This window comes from Lupinus angustifolius, chromosome LG09 (assembly GCF_001865875.1).
Source record: "Lupinus angustifolius cultivar Tanjil chromosome LG09, LupAngTanjil_v1.0, whole genome shotgun sequence".
In the NCBI taxonomy this organism is placed as follows: domain Eukaryota; kingdom Viridiplantae; phylum Streptophyta; class Magnoliopsida; order Fabales; family Fabaceae; genus Lupinus; species Lupinus angustifolius.
In genome coordinates this window covers 12,821,399-12,838,646 of record NC_032017.1, presented here as the reverse complement: position 1 = coordinate 12,838,646, position 17,248 = coordinate 12,821,399, and the positions used below count along the sequence as shown (strand labels likewise).

Sequence of the window (17,248 nt, the reverse complement as noted above, 5' to 3'; positions counted from 1 at the left end):
ACTCCATTGGGTAAAACAAGCTTAGGTCTTTGAATATAATACTGAGCTCTCTTAAGAATTGTTTGATATAATCATTCTTTGAAAGTAGATGAACTCGCCAAAACATACAAACCACATTGCATGGACTCTTAAATCCCAAAAAATATGTATTGTTCGGTGAGTTATATTTAGTCATTGTGCATGAATTCCCAAAATTAATTCTGTGTAATATATATATATGCACTTCTTTCACAAATGGGGAGAAAGTTATTAATATATGTATCAGTTTTCTATTAATACATGATCTCTCGAAATTGTTTCAAGTAGCATCAAACTATCAAATATGGTGTGGATTATCTAGCCTTGGCATATGTGATAATCACCGTGATTTGTTGTGATTTAAAAAATAAAATTTTGTTTCTCGTTTGTATCATTTTTGTATGTGAATGGGACTTCAACTTCAGATCATATAAACATGATACAATAATTTCATGGAAGCTTTCATATATTTAGATTCACTTTTACGTTTATAGTTTTTTTTTCTTCCCAAACGTTAACAAAATTAAAAGCGGTAATTGGCCCCTCTTCTCTACCAAAATATTTTGAAGTTATAGTGAAGAATAGGATGCATATGTAAAAAAATTGTAAATGTATTTAGTATTTTAGAACATAATTTATTTAATTTTTTAATTTATAATAAGACAATTTTTAAGGTAATGAATTATCTAGATACTTCTGTTTCAACCGAAAACATCTTATTGTGGTGAGGTTAACTTCTATGGTAAAGGTATATTGTCACTGTAAGGTTACCTAATCATTACATTTTCACGATGCGTATGACCTTTATTTATAAGTCAACACTAGTTGACTGAATTATGTGAACTTCAACAACCTTTTCCTACTTAAATATTTAAGTTGTGTTTAAAAGTAGTAATAGCATATTCTTATTCTTAAAGGATATAATAACAATAAGGTGGTATAAGACGGACTAAATATCAAATATGATTTATATAAAGAGTGATTATTGGGAGAGAGGAACAACTTATATTTGAAGGGATTACATGATCAGATCTATCCACCGTCGTTCCAGAATATAATAATCCATTGTCTCCAATCACTTCTCTGAACAAAAGTGTAACTCGTACACACACAATCTTATATCCTTCATTACCCCCATAATAAAACCCACACTTCAAAAAACGCAGTTCCATCACCTAACTCAATTTTTCCACCAACCACCAACCCCTTCCGATTTCAAACTCCAAATGCGTCACGTGAACCTCTCATCTTCAAAGCGTAACCCACGCCAATGGCGAATCTTAGACCTCATCACCGCCGTATTCTTCGGCCTTCTCTTCATCTTCTTACTCCTCGTCTTCACTCCTCTCAGCGGCTCCCTCTCCGCCTCCAGCCGCCAACCGCACCTCATCTCTGTCTCCGATCCACAGCAGCGCCACCGCCTCGTTGCTGCCATTGAGCTCGGTCAACAGCAGAGCATCGAGACGTGCCCCGCCGGTGCCGTGGACCACATGCCGTGCGAGGATCCGAGGCGGAATAGTCAGTTGAGTAGAGAGATGAATTATTATAGAGAACGGCATTGTCCTCCGCCGGAAGAGACTCCTCTTTGCCTGATTCCGCCGCCTCGCGGTTACAAGATTTCGGTGCGGTGGCCTGAGAGTTTATACAAGGTGCGTATGGTATTTTTGGTTCACTGTTTGGGTGCTTAGAAAGTGCTATAATGTTGATTAATCTTTTATTGTATTTTTGTTTTTTTTAGATTATGGTGTTTTGTGATAGTTTTAGTCTTTTAGATAGTTGCTAATATGTTTTGAAGTGAGTTTATGTTGGGAAGTAAGTCCTCCATCGCTTACCTTATTAACCCTGAGAATGGTTTAAATACATGTTGTGCTAGTCCTCTCCAGTTGCCATGTGACAAAAAGATGCCCTTTAGTCATGTGTAAATGGTAATCCTTCATCTGATCCATCGGGCTTCTGTCGAGAGGGGACATGTCTCGATATAAGCAAGAGTGCATTCACCTTTATATCATTAGTTTAGTTTAGCTTATTTAATGAGTTAAGATCTTGCTAAATTTTAGCTGATCAAGGTATGATACAGGCTTACTTGCTCACTTCATAGACACACTCATTTTAAGGTTATTAGTAAGAATAGTTCAGATCATTTAGTGAATTGAGATCTCGATCCACTTTAGCTGACTGGTGTGATGTATACTCTTTTAGTTGCTCACTTTAGAGACACTCATTTTAGATGAGTCATTTTTGGGTTATGTTTTAGTGATTGGGAACTCGGTATTTAACACCTTTGGAATGGGATGAGGTTTTCTGACATCTGATTAATTCAGGTTTAACTTGTGAGTATGTAGTTTTTTGTTGGATCTTGTTAGTAAAAATTTCATTTTAAGCTACTTCTGGGTCCAACCCTCTTTTCCAATATGACACTTAAATTGACATGTCATGGTTATTAAAATAAGAAAATAATCTACTGTATATTATTGGGTTGTTACAGTTGATGGTCCAAATGAGAATCACTTTACTAATGCAATGCCATTTTAGAAGTAATCAGCCTTGATGCCTCTGATTTATAATTATTGTTTATCAAATTGAATGCTCTGTTTAAATTATCTGTCAGACTAGTTTTGACCAACTTAGGCCTTAAGATTTTGTTTCAAGAACCTAAGTCAAAAGCATTTGCCTTCTGAAAAAGTCTCTTTGGTGGTTACATATGAATTAATCAAGTGAAGCTTGCAGTCATTAGAATTTAGTGTTAAGTGTGAACAAAGTGAAAAGGCAACAGAAATAAAGGTGATAGAGAGATTAAAGGATGAGAAATAGGAGAACAGGAAAGAACAAAGGGAAGGAAGGTAAGTTACTTATACAGATCGCTCCCTAATTAACTTGTGGCTTGTTATATGGAGCCCTGACTAATTGGTGTTACTCTATTATCTTTCTGTAATAGAAGCTTTCGGTTATAATTGACTGCTTTGTTGTTTTTTAAGAAAATGGGACTACAGTTACTTTTGATGACATATATCATCATCATTATATTATACTTTGCTTTTGATGACATATATCATCATCATTTATTATTCCATCTATCAAAATGCTTGTAAACACCCTCTTCTTCGGGACAAAGCACTAATATATTTTTTCTGTAGATATGGCACAGCAACATGCCACACAACAAGATTGCTCAAAGGAAAGGTCACCAAGGATGGATGAAACTTGAAGGCCCACACTTTATATTCCCTGGAGGTGGCACAATGTTTCCAGATGGAGCAGTACAGTATATTGAAAAACTTGGTCAATATATTCCAATAAATAGCAATGTTCTGAGGACTGCTCTTGATATGGGGTGTGGGGTAAGGCCACTTTTCCGGCTTCCTTTTGAGACCTTAGTAGAATCTACTGTTGTTTAATGTGCGAATATTTCTCACGTTCAACAGGTTGCCAGTTTTGGAGGATTTTTACTGGCTCAAAACATTTTGACCATGTCTTTTGCACCAAGAGATTCACACAAATCACAGATACAATTTGCTCTGGAAAGAGGAATACCAGCTTTTAGTGCCATGCTGGGTACTCGCAGACTTCCATTTCCTGCATTTGGGTTTGACTTAGTTCATTGTTCTCGGTGTTTGATCCCTTTTACAGCCTACAGTAAGTTCTTCATTCCAGATGACCTTTGCATACACTGCAATCTTCTAATTATCCTTCCCTAATGTAGAAAATCTTCCTTGCAGATGCAACTTATTTCATTGAAGTGGATAGATTACTTCGCCCTGGTGGATATTTAGTCATCTCTGGTCCCCCTGTTCAGTGGCCCAAACTGGACAAAGAATGGTCTGATCTCCAGGGTGTAGCAAGAGCTTTTTGTTATGAAGTCATTGCTGTAGATGGTAACACTGCGATCTGGAAAAAGCCAGTAGAGGATACATGTCTCCCAAATAACAATGAATTTGGTCTTGAGTCATGTGTTGATTCAGATGATCCAAGTTCCGCTTGGTAATTTCCAGTAGAATATTCCAATTTGAGTTAATTATTCCCCTTTCTAGCTTTGCTTCTCCTTCTGCGATGCTGAATATTAATGGACGTTGTGTATAAACTATCTTTCCTTTATTTTTGTTACACATTTCTATATTATATGATCCTGATAAGAAGAGCACTGGGGTGAATGCTATCATTGTTGTTTGCTAACGGTAATTGCATTATGGATGCTTGGGATTGAAAAGCTTCAATCATTAATTATTTCATTTTGCAGGTACTTCAAATTGAAGAAATGTGTCAGTAGGAGATCTTCTATCAAAGGAGAATATGGAATTGGGACGATTCCCAAGTGGCCAGAGAGGCTAACTGCTCCATCTCGTAGGTCCACTCACCTAAAAAATGATGCTGATGTGTATGAGGCTGACACTAAGCTGTGGGTGAGGAGGGTTGCACACTATAAGAATTCTCTAAATGTAAAGTTGGGGATTTCATCTATACGCAATGTCATGGACATGAATGCATTCTTTGGGGGTTTCGCAGCAGCATTAATTTCTGATCCTGTGTGGGTAATGAATGTAGTTCCAGCTCACAAGCCATCCACTCTTGATGTGATCTTTGACAGAGGCCTTATTGGAGTCTATCATGATTGGTGAGTATTTCGGTCACGATTTGAAGAATTCTCTCCTAAAAGGAGTTTGTACTGAATCTTTAGACTTTTGATCTTTTGACATGTTTCTCAATTAATGGTAAAGGCAAATATAGTGTGAGAAAATTGTCTATTTACCAATGAAGATTATTCATACCATTACACCGAAGAAAGTCTCTGTTTCACTCAGCTAATGGTTAACATTACAGATGTCATGTTGTTTACAAATTGCTTCTTGCCCCTGGACTTCATTTATGACTGTCATTATGGTTGTCGTTTTGCTTTTTTGGGCGGTTACTAATCCACTGTGTCTTATGTTGTATTTTTCTATAGATATCTCTTTGTATTAGAATTTCACTATCTGACAAGTTCTTGCTTCAATTTCAGTTTCAGTTTCTTGGATTTGAGTTGCTGTTAAAATTTTGCTAATTAAACAAATAAGAAATGACTCAGGACAGCAAAAGTATATTTAATAGAATTCATAATTGTATGCTTTTGTGATTTTAGGACATCCTATATGATAAAGGAGTCAGAATCCTCTAGGTATCTTTATAAAAATGATAACTGAAGTACTCCACCTCTCTAATTTGATTTAGAGAATTATTTAGGATCCTGCTTTTTGACCAAAAAAATGTTGTGTGCATTTGACCATGTATCCCTATTTGTAATGGATAACTTTTTGGATCTAAGATATTTGGTTACTGTTCTCAGGTGTGAACCTTTCTCAACATATCCCCGTACTTATGATATGATCCACGTGGTCAACATTGAATCACTTCTAAAAGAGCAAGCTTCTGGCAAAAACAGGTATTTTCATGCAAAAATGCTAATTTGATGTCATAGCCTCAGGAGCTGTTTTTCCTTTTTGGTTTGGAACAGTTAGGGATCAATCATGGTCATGTCAAAATTTGGTTATTAATTTCACGTGTTTGATTTTTGCTGAAGTCTAGAATATATTTGTTGCTTGAACTTCCTAGAACGAACAATGTTTCTATTAAATTGATGTCACATCTAAAGTTACAATATATCTGCCTCTGCAAGTGCAAAAGATTACCTTCCTATCACAATTTGCCTCATTACAGACATAGAAAACTGTTTCATATAAATAGCGATCTAACCGTTGTAGCATGACCACATTGCAGATGTAACCTTGTTGATTTAATGGTGGAAATGGATCGAATTTTGCGGCCAGAAGGAACAGTTGTGGTGAGGGATACCCCTGAAGTAATTGAGAGAGTAGCTCGTGTTGCTCGTACAGTGAGGTGGATACCTACCATATATGATACAGAACCTGAATCACATGGCACTGAGAAAATTCTTGTTGCAACCAAGACCTTCTGGAAACTCTAATCCTCATCCTGCTAACTTTGCCTTAAATTTTAGGTAACATTTCCTTCTTTCAGCTTTAAGGGTAGGGGTTTCACAATGCATTAAAGGGAATGCAGTTTTGTTACCTGTTCAATGTTTATATATAAGGAGATAGTATGGTCAGGATCACATATAAAACAAAACATGGGAACTAAATACTTTGTGCAGTTGAGTTAGAAAGCACCAACCAAGACATTGTTAATTATATTCTTAGCTATAAGTTATAGATCACTTGTAATTCAATGCATTTATTTACTTTATCTTTACTTATTTATTGAAGAACATTCATCACTTCAAATTTTGGTAAAATTTAATATTTATTGAAGAACATTCATCACTTCAAATTTTGGTAAATTTTAACTTTTGACATGAATGATGGTCTGGTCCAGTTCCTGAATTTTAGATCATGTAATACCTGTGTTGCGAGATACTAGTGGTTGCATAAGAATAATCTTTCCTTGTTAGATTAATAAAAAAATGTTTTTAATAAGTTAAGATATTTTATTAGTAACAATAAAAAGTTCATAAAATGAAGAAAACTGGAAACAACAAAAGAGCCACAGTATAATATTGTTGCTCCAAGTTGACCATCATATTCTCAGAAATTTCTTATGCAGTGTGCATAAAAAGCCAAATGTACCAACAAGGCCTTCATTTATGGTATAAGGCATCGTTATATCCTCAAGATGACCAAAAAGTCAATGATTCAATTTTCGGGAGAGACACTTGTTGGGAGGTAATTACATACCCTGAAAGAAATTAATTCATCACCCTATGGGATACCATTACCAAAAAAGATGCCAGATGAATTCCCCGGAACAAGAAAGTGCTAAAGCAAATTATGCATTTCTGGAGTACAAGCAAGCAAGGAAGCAGCAAGTAGAAGAATACATAGATGGAAAAAAAGATCACGAATTAAAGTTTAAACTAATATATTGAAAATCATATGGAACCAGCTGAATTCAATTGGTAACACTTTGAGTTTATCATAATTCTGGTTTGATCATTGCTTTCCTCATGTACCAAAACAAAACCATCAATTCAAAATCGTGAACTTTGAGTTCTTGTTTGATTTCTAGTTTAGCTTTTAAAATATTGAATGTGTTGGTACTATTCCATTAACTTTAATTTATTTCTGAAAGCAAAGAGGAACTACTAAAAGTAAACGACTTTGGTATATTCTTTTATGCTAGTAAGCAGTAAATGGAAGTGTTTGGTAAATTTCTTGAAAATAACTTTCCATAAATTTTGACTTGTTTAAAAGTAACTATATACACCCAAAAAAATTCACTCACTTATATTAAGATGTATATTGACATAATAAAAGGTGGTTACAAAACTTTTAACTAAAAGAATGTGAGAAGGGTAAATATATGTAATTTTACATTTTTACAATATCAATTTTTATTTATGTGTCACAAGACAAACAACTTGATATGACAAGATGTTTCATATAATATTCTATTCAAATATGTTTTAATTTATAGTTAACTTGACACAATATCATCAAGTATAATTTTGAGTGCTCCAAATTTTATGAGGGAGAAATAGGGGAAATGTTTGAGCACAATTAGTTTTGTCATGATATTGAGTTATTGGCTCATAAGTGTATATCTTGGAAACATGATCCTGAAACTTAGTAATTGGCTACTTGAAAGCAACATATAAATCAGTGCAGGATCTGGTTACAGTTACCTCGGAACTTGTGAACTCTGGGCCATCGAAGAAATTTAAAATTTAAAAACAAAAAATTACTCAGCCCAGAAATTATTATCACTGGTTGTAGTAAAAGCACCAACTCTTTTAATCCACAGTAGTTAATACTACAGACAATTGCAGATTAAAGTGGTTTCTGCGTTTCAGAAATGAAAGTATAATGTAGTTGAGAATTAAGAACTTTACAAAGTGGTGACTTAATTACATTAATAAATCTGAGGTGTTAAATAATGGGGCGAGGCTTAGATTCAGATAAACAAAGATCTTCTCCGGGGAAAAATTCTTATTTATTATTTTGATTTTATCAACAAAAGTGTTAGTTTATTATAAATAAAATAATAAAAGTGTTATGACACATTGTTTTTTCTTTTATTTTTATAATATTTATATGTCTAGTATTAGAGAAGATTTCTACTCTATTCTAATCTTAGTATATTAAAATTGAAATATAGTTTAAAATCTAAGTCATTCCGTCTTCATTCAATTACTCAAATTATCAGCCTACTACACACTTATATTTTTTAACCAACAAAGTATTAATCTAGTGGTGTAAGATCCAAAGATCAATGATTCAACTCTTGTGAACGACACTAGTTGAGATGGACAGTTATACACCTCGAAAATATTAGTTTCTTACTCAAAAAATGAGGAGAGAATACTCTTGGCAGTATACAAAAACTTATATTTTTCAAAGCCACTCAATCTTTTCCCGGACGAGCTAGGAGTGTGTATGCAACGCTCCTGTTTCTATCTGAATGGGTGAATAAATTAAGTGCTACAGTTAAGCAGGTACATATATAAATTTCATTCAAGAGAGGAGACTTGTGACTTTTACATAACATACTTCATCAGGTGGAGCCTTTTTACTCAAAATTTCAGTTCAATATTTAAGAATCACTTATGACTTATGAGGCATTCAATGCAATTACCACCCTCATACTAGTATTATATACCCTTTCACATACATTACGGGGAAAACAAATGTATACATCAACTCACAATATAAAGTTTTTACAATATTATAGAATCATTCACTGCTCATAATTTATTGTCACTAATATACTGATAATATACAATTTTTTATATTAATATATAGATATTAGAGTATACTTATTAAATTATTTTTATAACCAACGGACGTTAGTTTAAATGTTACATGCGAGGATATCTGGAAACCAAAAAAAATTGTTTTTTTATAAGAAAAACAAGATATCTCCCTACTCTATTATTATCTTTATAGTAACCGTTTCTATCAACAATTGATTCTCGTAGAATTAGAAAGTGCACATTAAGAAGTAGCACATTTTAGAATAATAATTATAAATATTTTTATAAATCACCATTTTATTTCTACATAATTTTAACTGTAATAACTAATTAAATATTATTTTCTATTAGCTTATACTGTGTGATTCTGTTACATATATGCATTGATAGAGCATCTGGCATTTTTTCAAGATTTTATGAACGTACATGACATGGAATGTAAGAGTTCAAAATGAAATTTTAATGTTGGCTATATTTATTTACAACTCTGCAAAACTGTAAGTGTAATCACTACTGTGAAAATTGAACAAGTATAATTATTGCTTTGTGAAAACAAAAGGAAGAAAAGTCACTGAGAAAAAGTGGACACTTGGAAAGCCCTAATTAAATATAGTCTCTACCATGAATGCAGTTCGAATACTTTGTGTTTTCTCTTCTAAGGATTTTCCAAAGGGTTTAAAATTCTTTTCAACTTGGCTTATCCATAAATCACGGATCATTTAACTTCTGAAAACCTTGATGATTGGCTGCATTTATAAGAACTTTTATTTTGCATAAATATAAATTTAACATCTCTGATCATACACATTTTTTTTAATTGTATGCTAGTCTCTATAGGGTTAATACAAATGATGCATAATTGAATTCTTAATTCATAATATGAGATTTACAAGTGTGAAATTAAATGAAAGTTAGAAAAGCAAATTGAAGACAATTATATAAGACATTCTGTAAGTTTTACAACCTAATCATGGTGACTTTGCCCATCTTTCCGTTGACCCATAACTATGATTTTACATTCATAGAGGAGGCTTGATTAATTTTAAAATAATTTAAGAGAATAATATATTCCTTAAAATTCTCTTACTTTATAAAAAAAGTAACATGTTACAAAACAATATTATTAATAATTGGTTTACAAATAAAATATATTACTTTGTATAATATAACATTACCCATAATTTAGTACCTCTGATTAGGTTCTACTAACTGTTATATATGTATTTTGTTGTTTCATCTACATTATATAGAGCCAAATAACACTCCTACCACTTAATGTTTACTTTAATTATATTTATTAATCCTATTTAAAATATGGGTTGAGTTAACGATTTCCCTAAATACATTGTTTAAAGATATATAAAAAAATCAAAACATTATTGAAAAACTAAGTAACATTTCTTAGATAGGTTAAAACATCAATTTTGTAAACCAAATAAAAAAACACAATGGGACCATTAGGGTTGTCCTATATGATGAAGCAAAAGTAAAACATAATGGAACCCATTAGGGTTGTCCTATATGATCATTAAAAGCCATTTTTTTTTATGTAGAAAGAGGCATATGAGATTGGCACAATAAGAGGAAGAGGGTGAAAAATATGAATGAGGGAAGAGTGGTTAGAGTGGTGGGTTAAATATAGTAACATAGATAGATAGACAGAGCAGAATAAGCTCGAATGTGCTGGAAGAACACGGCATTGCCATACATATAAATGCATACAGCCAAAATTTAGTGGTCCTTCCCTTCAACCATTGTTGTGAAGCAAGGCATAGTCCCCTCTTTCTTTTTCTTCCAAGTCAAAAGGTGGTCCGTTAGTTAAGATGAAAGGTTTAAGGAATGAAGTGAATGAGACTGTGGATTCCTCACTCATAACATATTTAATAAAAGAGAACTATAATGTGGTCTGATGGTTCGGGAGAAGAGGTGAAATAAAGGGTTGAAGGTTCGAATCTTACCCACAACAAATAATAACATACTAACATTTGCCGATAAAAAAAATTATTGTCAGTAGTAAATGAGAAACTAATCTCTCGAAATAGGAAAATAATTTTCTTCAATACTAGATAGACAAATTGTTGTTTTTATATTTACATTGAAGTGTGTGTCATATTATTATATCTAAAAGATAAAAATATCATATCATTCTACTTTTCCATGTTGTTTTTTTATGCACTTGTATCTCTAGTATCAGAGAGATACTAACTCCTAGAAAAATATATTCGGATGATTGTTTAAGTTTGATCCTCATTTATGGGATGAATTCAGGACCTCATGGCTAAATTATTCAACTCTCATCCATTTAGACCAATATATTGGTGCCCTATCTCTACTTCACAAGTCAAAATCTATCATAGATAAGTAAAGGGATTGCATGAAAGGTTCAACAAGCTGTCTATTTCCTTCAAATTCAAAATTTGGCTAAGTTGATTGTGATAGGTCATGTGGGAATGTGGGCCTTCAAATGGAAAATACTTAACCCCATACCCACTTCCTTCATTTCATAACTATTATAAGTAGTTCTTATTTCAATGCCACTATGATTATGACCCTTTTTTGGGTTTGAAGTTTTGAACCTAATGGCTGGAACAGGTTGTAAGCACATTCTATCTAATGATCAGTATTTCAACTACTTGTTCATATGTCTTACTAGTTTTGAAGTTATAGTCACAGTTGTCAAATGAGTATCCACACTTCTTTCAATTAACCTTCTATTTTTAGTTGGAGTTTTGATACATTAATTCTCCAACAAATCTTCTGAATAATCTTTCTCATGCTATTAAATAAAAAGTAAATGTATATCTAATATGTTGAAAATATATAAAATAAAATAAAACATCCATTTGTACTTAATTTATAATGAGAGAATTTCTAAGAAGTTGCACTGGGTTATAATATTTCTATGTTGGTTATGTCATTTTGTGCCTTCTCTCTCTCGATAATTAATGAAATTTTATTAATAAAACTCTAGTAACAAATTTGGGATTTGTCCTTATTTTCTATGAAAGGATAGAAAAAATGACTATCATGTGCTACAAGGAACAAATGTAATATTTATGTACTGTTAGCGTAAAGATTTATACTCAGTTATTATATCATCTATCACTCACTTGAATTACTTTTTGAAAGAGTCAATAATAATTAGGAATAAATAATAGATGATATTTTCACAGTGTATATATTCATATATTGTTTGTACATATATTTTTATCCAACAAACAATAATAGCAAACACAAAATTAAAGTTTATACTCTAGCACCCTCAAAGTCCAATAGACTAATTAGTATATTAATCGTAGAAAAATATTTTCCGTCATGCCATAGAGATGGGAAACAAAGTTTTGCAAACTCACCAGTGAGGGAGAAAACTGTCTTCAGGATTTAGGGTGAAATCCATTAAACCTTTTCTACCTTCAAAATCTATTGACGTTTTCATGTTACTCTTTTAACTCAAACAATCCACCACCATTGAGACTCACAGTTCCATCACTAAATAGCATAGATGTCAAATATGTAAGTAATGAGTACATATAATAATAGTTTATGGGGATATGTCTATTATAATTTTTTATTACTTTCATATTATAATCTATTTTATTATTATTTCACAATAAATTTTAATGATTGTACTATAATAACATACTTATTATATACACATGCAATAGGACGGTGCCACATTGAATTAAGGGTGTGCAAACATACATGCACACCCTGCGTTTTTTATAAAAACAGTTATGAATTACCTATATATTTTTTATGTATGTTTGCTGCTTTATTATTTTTAATTTATTATTTCTATTATATATTTAACATTGTTTCCATTAATTATTAATTAAACATGTATTTAATAATTATTCAATATAGATAATAAATCACAAATTTATATATCAATAGTTTTTATAAGACATGTAGAAGATACATGATTTTTGTTCAACTGATTTGACGATGTTTGATAATCAACTTAAGATTTATATCATTCATATAATATTTGAAATAAATCAATAATCTTTCAGAGAAGTTTGTTGAAAGTGAAAGACACATTATTTACATAATAGTTTATATTATTTTGGAGTTAGCAATAAATTTTGCTTGTTGTCACTCCAACCATAAAAAGAGCGTTTTCAACTATGAAGATTGTAAAAAAAAATAGGTTGTATAGTCGAATGGTAGATGCATTGATAAATGATTATCTAGTGACTTATATTGAATGAGATGTGTTCAACAACATTAACAATGGGTTGATCATTCAACAATTTCAAATATGAAGTCACATATATATCAATTATGAAGTATGTAATTTATTTATTTTCGGTTTCCCATAGGTATCTTTGCACACTGGAGGCAATCCTGTCCAACTCGGGAACATCTACATGTACGTAGGGCTAACTCTCTCAGTGGGCATTTTTTTCCATTCACAAGACTCGAACCCGAGACCTTTTTTAAGGGGAATCAAACATGTACCACTTGAACCAACGTCCGTTAGTATATTTAAATTTTGTGATTTTGAATCAATTTTTTTCTTTTAATATATGATAATATTTATTATTTTAATTTTAAACATATGTTGCACACTCTCCTCTTGGGTCTTGGATTCGTGAATGACATGCAAATAGGTGTGGATATTTTTTGTGGTTTTTCTGTAGTATTTTTGGGTGGTAAATAGGTATGGGTATGAAAACAAGTAAGCAGTACCAATGCACATCTCATTGTAATACTATTAATGAGTTTCACATGAAGTGTTGTTTGGTACATTTTATGAATTTCAATGCATGGTTGTGGCTGATTGTCATCAGTTTTTTTTGGTTGTGCTCAAATTGATTGCTGGTGGAAATTGTATTGCTATAAAAATATATTCATATAATATGTTTGGACTTTGGTTTACACTACAGTTTGTATACCCCAAATATTAAGTTAGACTCTAGAGAGTGAAATGTTATGTAAAACATGTCAAAAATTAAAATAAAATGATAATTATGTCATTCTTTTTAATTTGCAGTGACATTTTTATCCTTAAAATTAGTGTAAAAATAGTATTTCTCTGTACACTAATGGAAAAGATCCATACTCCCAATGTAGCTATAGGATCACCCACCCAAAACACTATACACACTCGATTAATAAGTATTGAAAATTTTATGTTAGACTTGAGTTAATGGGTTTAATTAAGAGGATTCTGATCCAGATCTTAGATTAATGTCTGCAGTAATTTCAATATATGATTCCTAATCATAAGTCACAAAGTTATTGACTTATTTATTCATTTGATAATCAAATCCTAAATATTTAAGTCCCACACTATAAACCCCCCTTGGGAATGCTAGTTATTGCTTCATTATAAATGTAGACGGCAAATAAATGCTGTGAAAGTTAGCACAAACTAAGGACCTGTTTTGACATTAATTATAAATAATTGTTGAGCCATATATCCAGCAAGAAATTACTAGTACCATATAGCTCAATTAAATAAGCTAGGTAGAAAAACATTTATGCATCCATTTGCTAGGGACCAAACATAGCAAGTGAAATTTTCAACGTACCACTAAATGCAACTAAAAATGAGTAATAGCATGGTTCTGAGAAAAAAGAGCCATCCCTCTCTGTCTTTGTCAAGTGGTTGTCCATTTCTCTATTCTGGCTATGTCAATTTTAGCTGGTTGAACTCCTCCCCTATTTTTTTATCGACAAATGTTAGTATGTTATTATTTGTTGTGAGTAAGACTTGAACATTCAATCTCTTTCACTCGAACCATTAAATCACCTTATAACTCATTTTTTAATTTGTTATGGATGAGACTGGAACCTACAACCTTCATCTACACTACTCTTGATGGGTCAAACTCACACCCATTTATATGTACAGGAGAATGGCCAAAACTTTTCCCGTTATACAGGAGAGTTGACCATATTTTTTATGTGTATTTAATTTAGAATTTACAAACTATGACTCTGAATAACTTCATTTTACAATTTAATTTTGAACAAAAAATGGATGTGTAATAAGGTGATTTTGTTAAGTACATTTGGTGTGGCAAGCGAAAAAAACAAAGGCATGAATAGATTTTTTTTGGGTAAAATTCTCACGTGGGTAATAGGATTTGAGCTCACGTCTTAGTTTCATTAGATAGTGTCAATCATATGTGTTGGAGAATTTCTCCATCCGAAATCCATAGATTAAATGTGAAAGTTCTTATGATCATGACTTTGTTCCTATAACCTAATGTTTATGCCCATACATAAACCCGAATGAAACAACCATGGTCCAGACCGAAGAAACCCCAAATGAGTTCATGGTGAAGATGAAGAACATACCTTGTTGAGTCATTTCCGAAATCTCGAACATATGAGGGTGAGATAATCTTCCAGATGATAGAGCGCCGAATGGTTTTCCTTAGTTTCTCTCTAGAAGGGAATGAGAGAATCTTTAGTTCCTTTGGTGTGTAGTGTTTTGTGTTGTGAGGAGAGACCCTATCCTTATGCCTTATGTGCCTTAGGATGAGTGGATAGTGTTATCCCATCATGGATAACACTATTCTCATCATACCTTATTCTCCTCCACCTTTACACTTGAAAACCTGTTGCTCTACAAATGGGGACCATAACCCATAAAAGTAACCCCGTAGTGGTTACTACTTTAGTCGCAATAATTCTGATTCACTCCCTTCATCAAATCAAAATTTGTCTAAAGGTATCTACACTTATATTATTTCATGACACATATGCCCTTAGCCACCAAATTAATATTTGAAGATCATTTTATATTTTGGCTAATTACATAGTAGACATAACACAATTATAGAATTATATTTGTGACCCATAATTTGTCAGAAATTCTAACAATATACACTAAACTATGTCATAATAATTTATCACATTCATTAACAAAGAATTAATATCTAACATTTTTTAAATTGTTTTGGTTATGATTTTTCTCATTCTCTCTTCATCTGCTTATGAGTTGGATAAAAAAATTAGTATCCATGACTCATAATCATGTATCAAGGGTATTTCAGTTGAGAATCTAAGGCTAAACTTTTTCAAAACATAGAAATCACCTAGCAAATTTTATCTCAACTATACGCTCCACAAATGCTGAACCCTTAAAATTATGCTTATAAAATTCAGACATTAATTACAAACTATATTATGCCTTATTTATGTTTTATGATTAGACTCACTTGAAAAAGTTATTAAAACCGTACCGTACCGGCCGGTTCAACCGAAAAACCAGTGAACTGGTCCCCTAACCGGTACGGTACAGGTGTTGAACCGGCCAAGTATCAAAACCGGTCAAAATCAGTCAAAAACCGGTCAAAACCGGTGAACCGGCCGCTATTTTACTAAACCGGTCAGTTTATACACATAATTTTTTTTAAAAAAAAAACTTAAAAACCCATTACAAGGATGAGCCATCTTTCCAACCCTTCTTCAACACTTCAAGACACATGCTTCCAAGGCATACTTAGATTACACATTTTGGTTCCTAACATTCGTGTGTTTGTATAATCTTGGAGTACTGTATGAAGATAGGATTTGGTAGAAAAGTATAATATTCATATAAGACAATTTTGACTTGTTAAATGTTAAAACTATAAATTTATTTGTTTTATAGAGTGAGTTGTGAAGTTATGTCATTTATTTATATTTTGTGGTTGTTAAGTGATACTTTTGGATTGATATATGATTTTTAATTTAGACTTTGAATTTGTTAAATACTTAAAGTTGTTTATTTATGTGAATTTTGAGTAGATTATAAATATGAATTATAAATTTGAGTATCTACCTATTTGAATTTTTTTGTTTATAGGTTTATATATATATAAATATAAGTAGGTATGTCCGGTTTAACCGGCATGCGGTTTAATTACTGAACCACTGGTTGAACCACTGTACCACTATACTAGTACTTTGACCAGTTTGATAACCGGTATGATTTTAACAACACTGCTTGAAACTATAACAATATTTGCGAGAGACAAAAAAGAAAGCAATGATTACTCTCACTTAATAATAGATTAATACTTTTAAGCTATGCACTCTGGCCACTCATTTGGGTGTTGACAGACTAATATTTGAGTTTTGAGATACAAAAGGATCTTATGTTTCAATGAAGAGCTTCTTATACTTGGACAAATACACATTACTTATAAAATGTTTTTCTAAAAGAAGAATTTACCTTAATATTTTTTATCCAATAAAAAAATAAGAATGCACATTATTTACAAAGTGTTTTTTTGTATCGAATATCCCCTCACCTTTTGAGGAAGGAACTATTCTTTTTTAGAATGTGTGACTGTTTCTCTTAACAAATGTCGGTTCTAGGAATCGAACTCTTCCTAAGATATAGCGAAGTTTTACAACACTAGATCAACACATTCTTTGTACTTACAACATGTTTTTAAAATGAAGAATTTACCTGATTAATTTTTCTACTTAAAAATTAACAAGATTTAACTATCAAATCCAGTGTTGTTAAAACCGTACCGGTTATCAAAC

The 17,248-nt window shown here is 32.1% G+C and overlaps 1 protein-coding gene across 1 annotated transcript; it reads left to right on the top strand.

The window, feature by feature from the left end:
* Window positions 1,021–6,088, top strand: LOC109357514 (probable methyltransferase PMT13). The gene is made up of 7 exons (XM_019601519.1): window positions 1,021–1,667; window positions 3,153–3,356; window positions 3,441–3,651; window positions 3,735–3,996; window positions 4,253–4,627; window positions 5,336–5,431; window positions 5,767–6,088. The coding sequence occupies exons 1-7, from the start codon at window positions 1,245–1,247 to the stop codon at window positions 5,972–5,974; spliced, it is 1,779 nt and encodes a 592-aa protein (XP_019457064.1). The 5' UTR covers window positions 1,021–1,244; the 3' UTR covers window positions 5,975–6,088.

What these genes read in the sequence shown, in the direction of transcription:
- LOC109357514 (XM_019601519.1), top strand. Translation starts at nt 1,245, where the DNA reads ATGCGTCACGTGAACCTCTCATCTTCAAAGCGTAACCCACGCCAATGG. An exon ending in GGCCTGAGAGTTTATACAAG is followed by an intron (nt 1,668 to 3,152) that starts GTGCGTATGGTA and finishes TTTTTTCTGTAG; the next exon opens with ATATGGCACAGCAACATGCC. An exon ending in CTCTTGATATGGGGTGTGGG is followed by an intron (nt 3,357 to 3,440) that starts GTAAGGCCACTT and finishes CACGTTCAACAG; the next exon opens with GTTGCCAGTTTTGGAGGATT.